This window comes from Leopardus geoffroyi, chromosome C3 (assembly GCF_018350155.1).
Source record: "Leopardus geoffroyi isolate Oge1 chromosome C3, O.geoffroyi_Oge1_pat1.0, whole genome shotgun sequence".
Lineage (NCBI taxonomy): Eukaryota > Metazoa > Chordata > Mammalia > Carnivora > Felidae > Leopardus > Leopardus geoffroyi.
The window spans coordinates 80331871-80345679 of NC_059338.1; the positions used below are offsets into that span (position 1 = coordinate 80331871).

General features: G+C 37.7%; 1 protein-coding gene across 5 annotated transcripts in view; it reads right to left on the reverse strand.

The window, feature by feature from the left end:
* The window catches only part of EFR3A (EFR3 homolog A), a 106300-nt gene that overhangs the window by 41703 nt on the left and 50788 nt on the right, over positions 1 to 13809 (reverse strand). For all 5 annotated transcript variants that reach the window (XR_006706164.1, XM_045453658.1, XM_045453656.1 and 2 more), the window contains 5 exons: positions 12315 to 12464; positions 11610 to 11747; positions 8720 to 8798; positions 4211 to 4346; positions 2372 to 2539 (listed from right to left, as the gene is read on the reverse strand). Coding sequence is in view for 4 of the 5 variants with exons in the window: in XM_045453658.1 (XP_045309614.1) it covers positions 2372 to 2539; positions 4211 to 4346; positions 8720 to 8798; positions 11610 to 11747; positions 12315 to 12464 (671 nt within the window). In the remaining variant the exon portion in view is untranslated. The remainder of the gene's footprint in view (positions 1 to 2371; positions 2540 to 4210; positions 4347 to 8719; positions 8799 to 11609; positions 11748 to 12314; positions 12465 to 13809) is intronic.

Here is a 13809-nt window from a genome sequence, read left to right on the forward strand (position 1 = left end):
CCTCTCTCTCTGCCCCTACCCCGTTCATGCTCTGTCTCTCTCTGTCCCAAAAATAAATAAACATTGAAAAAAAAAAAATTAAAAAAAAAAAAAAAAAAAAATCACAGCTAGGTGAAACAGGTACTACACCAAACAGATAAACCATATTCATCCACAAGGGGAGAGTCACATGCATCACAAAGCCCTAGTACAGGGCCTGGTGTATACACACGCTCAACAGTTAAGTGCAGAATGCAGACCCATAATGCACATATGCATGTCCATAAAACTTTAGAAATAAAATAAAAAAAATAAACTTTGTATTAAACATTCCAAAGGACTATTATAAATATAAGTAGCCTACTCTAAGGGAAATTACCCAGAAAGAAGGCACAACCGGGGCTCCAGAATAAATTTATATATGACTCTATTTTTAGCAGAAACCATTAGTAACCATCAGAAATTAGGTGCTAAGTCCCAGAAACAAAACTCAATTTTGAAATTATTATACCAATCACACAGTTACATTAAAACGTGATCTGGAAATTCTAAAGATATTAGGAGGAGGTTAAAGTAGAATAGGAATTTGCTTACTTTACTTTGTATTTAAATACAGTCAGATCATTTTATTTCCCCCCCAAAATTCTCATGGCTGTTTAAAAGTTTTATTTATTTATTTATTTATTTATTTATTTATTTATTTATGAATGAGAGCACAAGTTGGGGAGGGGCAGAGAAAGGGGGACAGAGGATCTCAAGCAGGCTCTGTGCTGTGCTGACAGCAGTGAGCCCGATGTGGGGCTTGAACTCACGAACTGTGAGATCACGAGGAGCCAAAGTCGGACGCTGAACCAACTGAGCCACCCAGGTGTACCATGTTTTTTTTTTTTTTTTTTGAAGTTCTTTATTCTTTTACCCTTTGTACATTAATCATGTTTAACAACAAGAACAACAACAACAACAACAACAAAAGACATAGGAAATTAAAGCCCAGGGTGTCAGTGAGTACCAGATCTTGGTTTCTAATACCATTCCTCACTAAAAGAAACCACAGCTCTTTGAGAAATGATGGATCCCATGGCTGGGGCAAGAAATATAAAATGAGTCGTTAACAGCTTAAACCAGTAAGGCGGTGCTCAAAAGAAATGGGATGTTACGAAGACCTGGAAAGAGGGGAGTTCCCATTGGCCAAATCTGGGACAACTTCAGCACCAAGATGTAATAATACAGAATGAATTATGCAGCATGAAAACACAAGTCCGTAAGCTCATACCAACAAAGATATAAATACCTGCACTCCTACCTACATACACAGGGGAGAAAAAAGGACCGCTCACCACAGAACACAGAGTGCCACCTGACAGACCATCCACTTGCAACATTACGGTAGAGACTGGTTCAGTAGGAAGGATGAACGGTTACTAAATTCAGGGGGAGGTCTGGGTGAAAAGCAGAACATCTGCATGGTCTAAAAGTATATGCTCAGAGACCGTTTATTATTTGCAAGGATAAAAACGGAAACCGTAGAGCAGAGAGACAGAACACTTTGAGTGATCAAAACGAACATCACCAATGACTAGCAAAAGCACACCGTGCACCTCTGTATGTAACATTCTGAGAAGAACTTTCTCTCTTATGGAGCATCCAACCAGGAATGCACAGACAAACTTAACCATGGGCAAACACTGGACAAACACAAATGGGAATTTTTTTTTTCTTTTTACAAAGGGGGTGGTGTACAGTTAAAAACTCACATTTAATAAATGAAAAGTTCCAGGCTAAAGGAACTAAAGAAATATTAGAAATAAATGCAATTTATGATCCTAGGCTGAATCCTAGACCTAAGGAAAAACATGCTCTGAAGGACATTAGGTCAAATGACAAAACTGAAATACAGAAGTTTGATTATAGTACTGCGCCAATGTTAAATTTATTGACGTTAATAACTGTACTCTGGTTATATAAGAAAAATATCTTATTTTTTGGAAAAATACTCTGTGGTAAAAGGCCATAGTGTATATGCACTTAATATCTAATGGGTTAGGGAAAAAAAACAAGGATGTACGTACCTACCTCTCTCTACATGTCTATATTTGTATATGGACATATACGTATATATGCACATATACACGCATGTGTGCACACACGGAGAAATGCAGGGAGGGAGAGTAAATGGTAAAATAAATAGCATAAAATATTAACAGATGAATCTGAACAAAGGGTATACAGTGTTCTTTGTCCTATTCTTATGTTTGCTTATTTTCTGAATATAAAGTTTCTTAAAAGTCTAAGCTACCATTCATCCACCTTTGACTAATGTACCGTAAGAGACCACTCTCAGTGAGAGCTTTCTTAATCATGATCTTACACGATAGTTTTGAAACGTACTCACCTATTGTTTGGATGATAGCATTCTGCACAATCTTCTCATCATTGTCTTTGGTACTGGTGTTTAAGTTGGCACTGCCTACAGATCCCCCCTGTAAATCATTTGCTTCAAATTCAACACTGAGACGCAGGTGCTTCAGTAGGGTGTTAAAGACTTCCAGCACCGTGGGTCCTGGAAATGAACACTACTGTGAGCTTTTCCAGTATTATGTACTCGAAACCAATTCTCCTATTTCTCAAATTTTTGGGTATTTCCAGAGTAGTGAAAAAGTAAATGAGAAACACCTAAATAAGAAAGTTTCCCAGTTATTTACTGGGAATCTCTGGGCAACTCACCACTTGAACCTCTGGTACAAACCACACAAAATGTGTATGTGCATATAAATATTACCAAAAACTTTCCATCCATATAATCGTGTGTACTAGACAAATAATGTGTATTAGGACAATATTTACCTTAACTGTTGTGTCAGAATCCACGGGATTACAGTACTATAGCCCACTGTAAAGTTGGAAATTTATTTTGCAACTTTTGAGGCTGAAGAAGGAATTTGCCTCCATTATTAGAAACTTGCCAACTCATCAGATTCAAGTCAATGAAATCTGCTCTCTGCTTTCAGTTCTATAAATACTCTGCACATATGTGTCACTGCATCTACAACACTATAGTTTAATCAGTGTTTTTATGTCCACCTTCAACTCTTAATTACAATGTTCTCTATCTAGGACATGGAGCCACGTTCAAATACTTCTTTAAATGTACAGAGCTTAGCACATGGTACCTCGTACATAATAGACAGTAATGTGATAAGTCAACATATTATGTTTCATTTAATATTTCAAAATAGTAACTTTCCAGTTAAACGACGGCTTCCATCTTTTTGAGATAAATTACAAGATGAGCAACAAAAGTCCATATCCAAAAGGCCCACTCCCTAGCTGACACTGAATGAACATTAGAGTTTTTGAGTAGCTAATGTATTTCTACTTTGATTTTGAAGCAATGAAACCATAACCAGATTCTTCTTCTAACTTCAGTAATTCTACTATGGACTCTTCCATTCTTCAAATGACATGACCTGTCCCTTCTCCTTATTACCCCTGTAGTCAGTCAGTTATTGAATCCTGTTTACATTCCCATTCCTGTGCTGCCCTCCAAGGTCAAGTTCTTTCCCTAGTGCCTACAATGATGACAACCACCTGTTATTTCCAAAGTGCCCTACGTTTTGCAGCCAGATGATCTATCCTATTACATATCTTTGATGATTACAGTAATTCTCTTAAGAGTATCAATCAACGGTATAATTATGTCCACGACCTGGCCACAACGTTAAAGCAACTTCTCTGACTTCCTCCATTCTACCACACATTCTAGCCAAACGGGCTACATAACATTTTGCTCTTACCAACCTGTTTTCCATTCCTGGTTTGCATTCTGGTTTTCTTACGGTATGTGAACAAATTCTGCCTTGAATTATAGCCTTAGAGAGAGTTGTCTAACTCCAAGTAAACCATAAGTGTCTTAAACCTAGATCCTCCCAAACGTGTAACATATAATTGGTTTTCAAAAATCTTTATTAGAAAAAAGGAAGAAGGGAAGGAGAAGCTGATATGGAGGAAAATGCTCGCATGTACACTAAAAAAGTCTGAGAATCATGCGACCCCAAAATTTCAAGAGAAATTACAGCACATTTGAAAACATTAAAAAAAAACATTAAGGTATTTTTAAAGAGTCTTCCATACACTGCTATACCTACTAAAAAAACCTCTGGAACAGATTAATGCATTAATTTTTTTATTTGAGCTTTTTGGTTTTTTGTGGGCTTTTTTGGTGGACACTCACCTATGGAACCTTTGGCAGCAATGGCAACAGCCTCTAATAGAACCTGAATGATACCTGCTCGGACCCGTGGAGAATCTTTTTTACGAGCATCAAGGTGTCCTAGAATTTCCTGAATTACGTGGTGAGAATACTGAGCCTAAAAGAAGCAAAATAGTATAGAAAAACGTATGAGCAGTTATACGCACACTGGCAGAATTCTCAGAGTGAAAAACCATGTGACACTTAAATGTCCAATTACAGGAGGCTGGGACTCGTGTTACGAAACAATATGGAGCCATTAAAAACCATGCTTTTTAAGAACAAATAGGGATACCGGAAAATATTTATAATACCCTGGATGAAAAAAACAAGTTGCAAAATACTATGCTTAATAAAATTTAATGTTTCTTTAAAAATACATAGAGAACTAGAATTATATACACCTAAATATCAACAGTAGCCAGGATTCATGACAGGTTTTTATTCTCTTCATACTTCTCTGTAATTTCAAAGGCATTTATATACTCTTATAATTTGACAATAGGACAAATACAGTATTTAAAAATAAACAAGATTATGACATTTATAGCACTTTTCTCTTACCCAAACTCGATAAATATTATTTCTCCTTATGGATATCTAATGCTAAACAGTCAAAACTTCCATCTCATCAAAAGCCAGTACCAAAAGGAAAATGTTATCAATGTACACCTGATTAAATTTAAATCCAGGAGATATCAGAAGCTTTGCGATTTATAATTTACAAAGGAAATTTTATCACAGATAAATCTGATCAATCACAATGAATGCTACTGAGACTTAAATCTAAAATAGAATATATAGAAAGTGTTTAACTACATACTCTTCGATTTCTTTTTTTTTTTTTGTTTAACAGAGTAGCAAAGCTGTGTTGTTTTAAATTAATAACTAACCCAGGAGTCATGAGTGGGTCTACCACCAAGTTGTAAAAAAACAAAAACAAACAAATAAAAAGGACTATGGCCCTGAATCTCCTGGTCTGTGTTTGCCTTCTGATAGGCCTCACCACTCTCTGAATTTTCAGACTGGTCACCTTTTCCTCCTTTGGAATGGGTGGTTTTATACTAGTAAGCAGTATTATGTTAGCCCCACATTATGGCTACTCTGCTCAAAAGCAAAAAAAAAAAAAAAAAAAAAAACTTCTTCATCTCTATCAATAAAACCGAATTCGTCTCCAAGTATTTCTGGCATTTCTGTCACAACACATCTACTTTTACAACAACCCAAGGTAAACATTTTCACCTTTACTTTCTGCTATGTTAAAACAGAGGAATGCCAAAACTTACGCAAAACACAAAAGTGAACTTCTCACACGGGAAGCTGGGTGCTTCTGATGCATGAAGCTCACTCAAGTAAGAGTTTGTCTTATAAACAGGATGGCAATTTGATCTGTCCAAACCCGGACACTTCAGAGAGTGAGTGAGTATTAATCACCACATAAAGCAGGGCTATTCTAAGCAAAGCAAAGCAAAGCAAAGCAAAGCAAAGCAAAGCACCTGTTCACAACCGCTTGCGAATACCACCTTGGAAAAGGAGCACAAACAGCAATGCGGTGGATTACACTTCGCGTTGTAAGTTTCTGACACTGGTTTACTGGGCTATTGCGTACCTGCCACACAACTCACCTCACAGGGAATTTTAAAACAATATTAATGTATGAGCAGCTTTAAGAAGCAACAGGATAGAGTGGTTAAGTGTGTCAGATCTGCCCAAATTCAAATTCAGGCTCCATCACTTTATACCTTAACAGCTTATAACTTAAGAGAGGACTACTTTGGGGCACCTACGTCCGGGGGCTGGGGTGGCCTAGTGAGCGTCCGACTCTTGATTTCGGCGCCGGTCATGATCTCACGTTCGTGAGATTCAGCCCTGTGACGGGCTGCGGGTTATGCATGGACAGCGCGGAGCCTGCTTGGGATTCTCCGTCTCTGCCCCTCCCCCACTTGTGTGCCCACACTTGCTCGCTCCTTCTCTCAAAGTAAATAAACTTTAAGAAAAAAAGAGAGAGGACTACTTCACCTCTCCGTACCTCAGTTTTCCTCACCTACAATATTTAGAAAATAAAAACAGTTATTTCATAGGATTGTTGTGGCACTTAAATGAGTTTGTGTAAAGAACCTAAAATTGTGTCTATCACAGGAAATGTGCTCAATCTAGCCACTACCACCGTTTAATTGGTGACTCCTGGGATCACATATTATTACAACATTAAGCATAACAATAATGACAACAGAAAACACTTGATTCAGAAGCAGGTGCCAGGCACTGTTCTAAACACCGGATATGTGTTATCACATTTTATCCACACCAGGAAGCAGCCAACCCCAATCACTCAGTGCATTTCACGGCACGAGTGAAGCAGGTCACACAGAAACGCTAAGGAGGCCGAGTTGTGGATCTTGGTCCAACTTCAGGGCCTGGTTCTTAATCACCACATCTTATTACCTTTAACAAGTCAATTTAGAACAGAAGATGAGCTTTAAATATTCTCCCTTTGCTACAAATGTCCTATTATATGGGAAACTGTTTGAAACTACGTCTATTGTAACCCCTTAAGAATATGAACTCTGGTCAGACTAGCTAGTTTAATATTTTACGGAAAGAGTTTGAAATGTCACCTAAGAATGATTCCTATAAACAATTCTAAGGTAAACAGCAATGAAAACAATTTTACTAGAAGTTTTAATTATATCAGGATAGTTTTATCAAACAAATTCCCATTCTACTAGGTACGACCATTTAATTTTTGATTAATGGACTTCATAAAACATATGCTATACTTAAAGCTATTTCCAAAAATATGCTGCGGGTCAGCAGTTTCTTAACATTTAATCAGCAAGTGTTCATTGAACTCCTTAAGTTTTTTTCACTTTATTAATTTACTTCTTGCAAAAAACAATTTAATAACAAAATGTGAACGAGGAGGGCAAATGAAGAAATACAAGACTACAAAAGACCAGAACAGTCTTAATTACGTCTACAGATTGTCAGATCAACTTCTAACCTACTAAGTAATTAAATTAAAAAAATCTCAAAAGTTCTGATAAGGGGCGCCTGGGTGGCTCAGTTGGGTAAGCGTCCAACTCTTGATTTCAGCTCAGGTCATGATTTCACAGTTTGTGAGTTCAAGCCCCACATCGGGCTCTGCGCTGACCGTGCACAGCCTGCTTAGAATCCTCACTCTCCCTCTCTCTCTGCCCCTCCTCTGCTCTCTCTCAAAATAAATAAACTTTAAAAAAAAAAATAAAAAAATAATAAAATGTTACAAGAAAGTTCTCACAAGATGGAAAAAACACTATGTGGGGCAATGGATCTTGAATAAACTACTGTGGTAATCATTTTACAATATATACGTATACCCAATCGTTATGTTGTACACCTTAAACTTACACAATGTTATATATCAATTACAACCCAATAAAAGCAGAAAATAAATTTTTAAAATTATCCTACCACATCCAAACCAGCTTTATTGTAACTACCACTTATCAAAAACTCACATTTGGAATGCTAACTTTAACTTAATGGTTGGTTGATTTAGACCAAAACTTGTGGAACAGAATGGCCACAATTTCAATCCTGACCTCACTTTCTACCTGCGTGCCCATGGGTGAGGTATCTGACCTCTCGAAAGATTAGTTTTCTGATCTGCGAAGGAGGGATAATAACAATACCTACAAAATGAGGATCAAACGACAGCATATAGGTTACTGGCAGAGTCACAGGACACAGTACAGCCAGCACTTCATAAATGGTACTTCTATTTTAAAATATAAATGAATTATTCGGTGCCTGAATATAATTTTTGTTTCAGAAACGAGAAACCTAGAACTCAGAGGGACTGAATAATTTGCCCAAGTTCACACAACCAGTAAAGAGCACATCTAGGATGCAAATATTCGTATGACCTACAGTAAAAGCTATGCTGCTTCTTACTACCATATCTCCTTTGAACTAAGGACGACTTTTTAAAGCAGAAAAAAATGTGGATTGTGTTAAAAAAAAAAAAAAAAAAAAAAAAAAAAAAAGACTTAAAATCCCCACTTGAATTAAGAGCTACCTGGGTCTGTTCAGGTTTTGGGGAAATCTAAGGTGTGGTCCTCTGCAGTCGAGTCGAGTGTCTCATCGTTAGGTTCTATAAAGGCTGGAGGAGTTGATACATGCACTATTCTAACAGAATAAACTCAATAAATGCTAGTGATTATTACCAGCTATATGCTGCTGTAATGAATTTCAATTCCATTACCAGTTTATCAGTGAAACATAAATACACAATATATTTAAATATACGCACCATAAACATCATCACAAGATATTTTACTTTTTATTAAATATCTTTTCATCTTGACAAATAAGAAAATAAGTGGTAAATTAAAATGAGACAAAAAACGAAACTAAGAACATGTTGTATACCTACCTCTAATGGTATGCTTATCAATACAAAAACAAAATTACTTATATAAATATGATAAATACTTAACCAATTCTTACCTGAATGGAATACATTATAATTTTAAAGCAGTGAACTGCAAATTCATTGGGATCCCATAGTTTGTGATGGTCTAAATGCCTGTAATTAAAGAAAGTTAAAGAGTTTCTTTTTCGATTCTGCTTTCTTCCTCTAGAAGCTGACAATATGCAAAGCTATCATAAGAATACTATCTAAAAGAAAGTTCATGTCTCCATTTTCAGAAATATGATACATTTTCCCCAACTGCCAGATCCTTTCATAAAACAACAACAATAAAAGGCTGGAATATATGACTCTGAAATACCTAGATGAGCTGGCAAGAAAGGAAAGTCCCTCAGTTCAAACCCCGCAGAAGGCAAGAATCTGGAGAGGTTAAGTTACAGTGAAGTCAGCAGCTGTCCTAGGCGTATCTTCAGATCTCTGGTGGCTGACAGCTAGTGACGTAAAGGGTTATATACACAGGAGACCGGAGAGCAAGCTTAGGGCCCACTCAGGAAAGGCAAGCTATTAGACCAGAAATCCCTGCATCATTTTAGGACCCCTAAATGATGACAGCCTCAGGGAACTTTCTGTTGTAGAAAACTATCAAGAAACTAGCACGCATTGGTCTTGGCTCTGAGGGGAACCATAGAATTCTCTCCAAAGAATTCAACCATACACCCAGTACTCAGGCTTTCACTGTGGTTTACCAGAATTCACAATATCCATGTGGATCAAAAAACTGAGGGATGTAGTTCAAAGTGATGCCTGCAGAACACCTGTGCCTGTGCCTTCAGCAGAAGCAAAATAAATAAAGCCTCTTATGGAGGAAACACCACAAATCCAGGCTTCAAAGAAGTCCCACAAATAAAAGTTACATTGAATGTGAGCTCAAACTTAGGATTTAAAGAGCCACTTTGAAGGAGAGGCAGAGTCTCATCTTTGAGGACTGGAGGTATCACTGGAATTAATGGATTCAAAATTTAAAATAAGTTTACTTTTAGGTTTAAAGAGTAAAAAAAAAAAAAGGTGATAAAAATTTGACAACTGAATAAAACTCTACCAAAGATGACAAGCAGATTTGAAAAAAAAAAAAACAACCAAATACAACATTCACTTATAAAAGATACAGGGCCAAACTAGAAACTAAATACCAGTTTAAACAGCAAATTAGGCAGGAAGAGAGAATTCATGAGTAAATCTGGAAAAGTACCTTAGAACACAGCACAGAGAAGCAAAGGAATGAATGATGCGTTAGAGAGCTCAGGAGCCAGGAAGTAAAAAGGGAGAAGACCTAAAACAACTACGGCTCAGGTCATGATCTCGAGGTTACTGGGTTTGGGTCTCACATAGGGCTCTGTGCTGACAGCTGGGAGCCTGGAGCCTGCTTCGGATTCTGTGTCTCCCTCCCTCTCTCTGCCCCTCTCCCACTCACGTGCACTCTCTCTCTCTCTTTCTCAAAAATAAACATTTAAAAAAAATTAAAAAAAAAAAAAAAAGATTCTCTGCCTCTCCCCTGTGCACACACGTGTGCATGAGAGCGCTCTCTCAAAATAAACTTAAAAAAAAAAGTTTGCTGAAGACGAGGACAGTTTTATTTATGTATCTATTCCCCCAAATACATGGTATCTTAGGCATTTACTATTTAATTAGCTAATTAATAGCTAACATATAATTAACATTTAATTAAAAACTTAATTAACATTTGATCAGGATTTAAGTCCACTAAGTTCTACATAGTAAAAATAAAGCCCACTTCACGTTACCCAACTCAAGCACAGTTAACTTAGTAGCTTCTTTCTTCTACAATCAGTCTCTAGATTTTTAAGGCCTTAGAGATTACCTCTCACTTAATAAGAGTATTAACATAAAAACCAGAATTCCGTTATTAAATCAGCATGTCTGGATACTGAACAATAAATCTGCCTTTAGTTACAGCTGACACCATTTTGATTATTTCCTCAGTAGCATTTCCATATGTCCACAGAGTCATTAAACACAAAATCTCAATTTTTCTTTTTCAGGCAGTGAAGAATCAGAGATCCCTTTGGAAATCTAATGATTCTATGAGTTTTAGTACAATTTCGTGGTTTATAGACTCTTATTAACTAAAGCTCAACTTTAACTTAAATATCTGCCTTTAATAAAGAATTCTATGTTCCAGTAGTCTGTATAAAGTCTAATACCATAGTCTAATCGGTAGTCAAATAATGTCTCTGAAGACATTATTAGTTGGGAAGGGAAAAGGATGAGGCAAACGATGAACAAAAGACTAGCAAACACGGCCAGAAATTACACAGCCTATTATACAGTAAATCTATCATCTGATCTATCATCATCTGGTAGATACAGTAGATCTATCAAGTACGAAGGCTTGACAACAAGGCCTAAGCGATAATGTTTCTGTGGAGAAACTCAAAGTTCACACATGTATTTTCCCTGGGGGGAGAGTCTAAGTACCCGTGAGATATTTAATAGTCCTGCTCTGACCAGTCACCAGGTGTAAGATGAAATTTAGAGAAGTGCGTGTGCACTAAGGCAATCCAGCCACGGGAAAAAGCAAGCCACGAAACAGAACCAGGGACTAGGAAAAATGACCACAGAAGTTACTAAAAAGAGGTACATCACATTTGGACACTGCTGAATATTTTACTCTGCATATGCATCTCAAGGCCTGGGAGAAAAATTCACAATGAATGATGCATATGACATCAAGCACTGACCGGATTTCATTTTTCAGGGGAAAGGCTGGTACAGTGCTGGAACGGCACTCAAAAATACGGCGGCCGACTCACGCCTATACCCCTCCCACAATGCTACACTTTCTACCAGTAATGCACTCATGCCAGCAAAATGTGTCCTCTGTAAGTGAATTAGCACAGAATTGACATGGCACGATCACAAATAACCAGGACAATATCAACTCCTTACGCAAAAACTGGTCTAACAGCGTTATTCATATTCCCAAAAGTCGCTCGACCCAGCAGCTCCCTGAAGCAGTTTTCAGCCAGCACGGCAGGGTTCTCTTCTTTGTCAGCAGCAGAAGGAGAAGGAGGAGGGCCTATGCGACTGGAGGAGAAAAGGAGAAATGAAGAAAACCGTATGCAAGAATTCCGACACTAGTTGTAACAGCTAACAGACTGGAGTCCTCGGCAATGTGCAAATGTTTTCTCTTTATCCCCAAATATCTTAGAAGAATAAAGGAAATAAACACAGCCTAACCTTTTGTTTAAAACGGTGAATAGCGGTTATTATTACCATTATTATTTTGGTTAGATCTAACCACCTTAGAGCATCCTGGAGGTCTACAGAATAACAGATGTTCGGCTAGAACTTCCACTTCTCACACTTGCAGCTTTTAGTACGACTGGATGCTCAATAATAAGCAGCAAGTGTAAATTTATTCTAAAAGAAATAAAACCTTAAGTGTATGAGTAATAATCTGTGGTCCACTAAGCCTAATGTGATCACTAAAGATGAGTAATTTTTCAAAAGAGCACATATTTAAACTCCCTCACATTTATGAGACCACTCTTTATGTAACACCAAAGACACAACTTTCTTATCGGGCAAGCAAGCACACATGCACATGTACAAAAGTAACACACCCGCAACCTGAAAATCTTTATTAAATACCTGTCAACCTCTTCTATCTTCTGCATGTTAAATAACAGGGATGGAACAATTTTGTCCATGTGCTGGGGTTCCCAAATGGTAGCCCGAAGTTCATCATTAACTGTTTTGCGAACCACTCCCTGAATACCCCTGATTCCAGCAATTCGGATTCTACAAAAAAGAAAAAAAATGTGTCATGAAAAAAAATGATTTATTTTTAACATTTTAAAGTTTATTTATTTGGGGGGGGGAGAGAGAGAGAGAGACAGAGAGCGAGCGTGCATGGGGAAGGGGCAGAGAGGGAGAAAGAGAATCCCAAGCAGGCTCCTTGCAGGAGCTCCTTGCAGGCACCTCCCAAAAAAGTTATTTAAATACGTCTGCTCTGGCTGTCTAGTTAAAAGAATCAAGACCAAGTAAATATTATCTCAAGTCAACAATATGAAAATAATACAATAAATCTAAAAAATTAAAATCTCAAAAATCTAAGATAGAGGTATGGCAGTTCCAAAAAAGATTTACTTTATTTTTTGGTTTTTTTAATTTACTAATGTAATGTCTAGCCCCAATGCAGGGCTCGAACTCACAACCCCAAGATCAAGAGTCTCTTGCCCTAACAACTGAGCCAGCCAGGCACCCCAAGATTTACTTTGAATAACATCTTTTTAAAATCTGCACTTAAAGTTTAAAGGGACTATAAGATATACTAATATCAAGTCTATGTATTATTTTTCAATAAAAAAGAATGCAATCAAAAAGCATTAGGCCTTCCTAAGGAACAACAATAATCCAAACTAATGTGAACTAGATTCTTTTCCTTTTTTGCCTAGAAATCTGGGAAGCTGAGTAAAAACAGGATTTCTCTCTTCCTGAACACCTTTCAGTGCTTCCTCAGACCTGTTCAGTGTTTCTCCCAAAGGGCCTCTCCCTTCCTGCAGTCCAGGGGGATAGAAAACTAAGCTGGTTCCCGTAAAGGTATTGTGACACATGAGAGCTATCATGACACGAGTACAAACAGCTCAGCCATTTTAAACACACCCGTCCATGGGTGACTGAAGATCTACCCACACAGTGCGAGATGGCTGCCTTCCCTTCCCCTCCCCTCCCCACCCACAACCCTCAACTTCCTCAAGCTCTTCCTCACTCTTAATTATTTATGTTTTTAATCCTGTTGGGGGCACCTGGAAGGCTCAGTAGATTTGAGTTTGGCTCAGGTCATGATCTCACCATTTGTGAGCTGGAGCCCCACATCAGGCTCTGCGCTGACAAAGTGAAGCCTGCTGGGATCCTCTCCCTCTCTCTCCACCCCCTCTCCCGCTTGCACTCTCTCTGTCTCAAATAAACGTTAAAAAAAAAAAAGCCTTTAGATTTAAGAATGAGAAGAAAAATGACTAAAAAGTAGGATACAAAAGCTGAGGAGGAAAAATCTCACCAACAGTGCTAACCTGGTCACCCAACTGCTCAAAAACAACTTCCTTTGGGCCCAGTTTGACTGTTATTTACTTCCTTTTTTGCTACT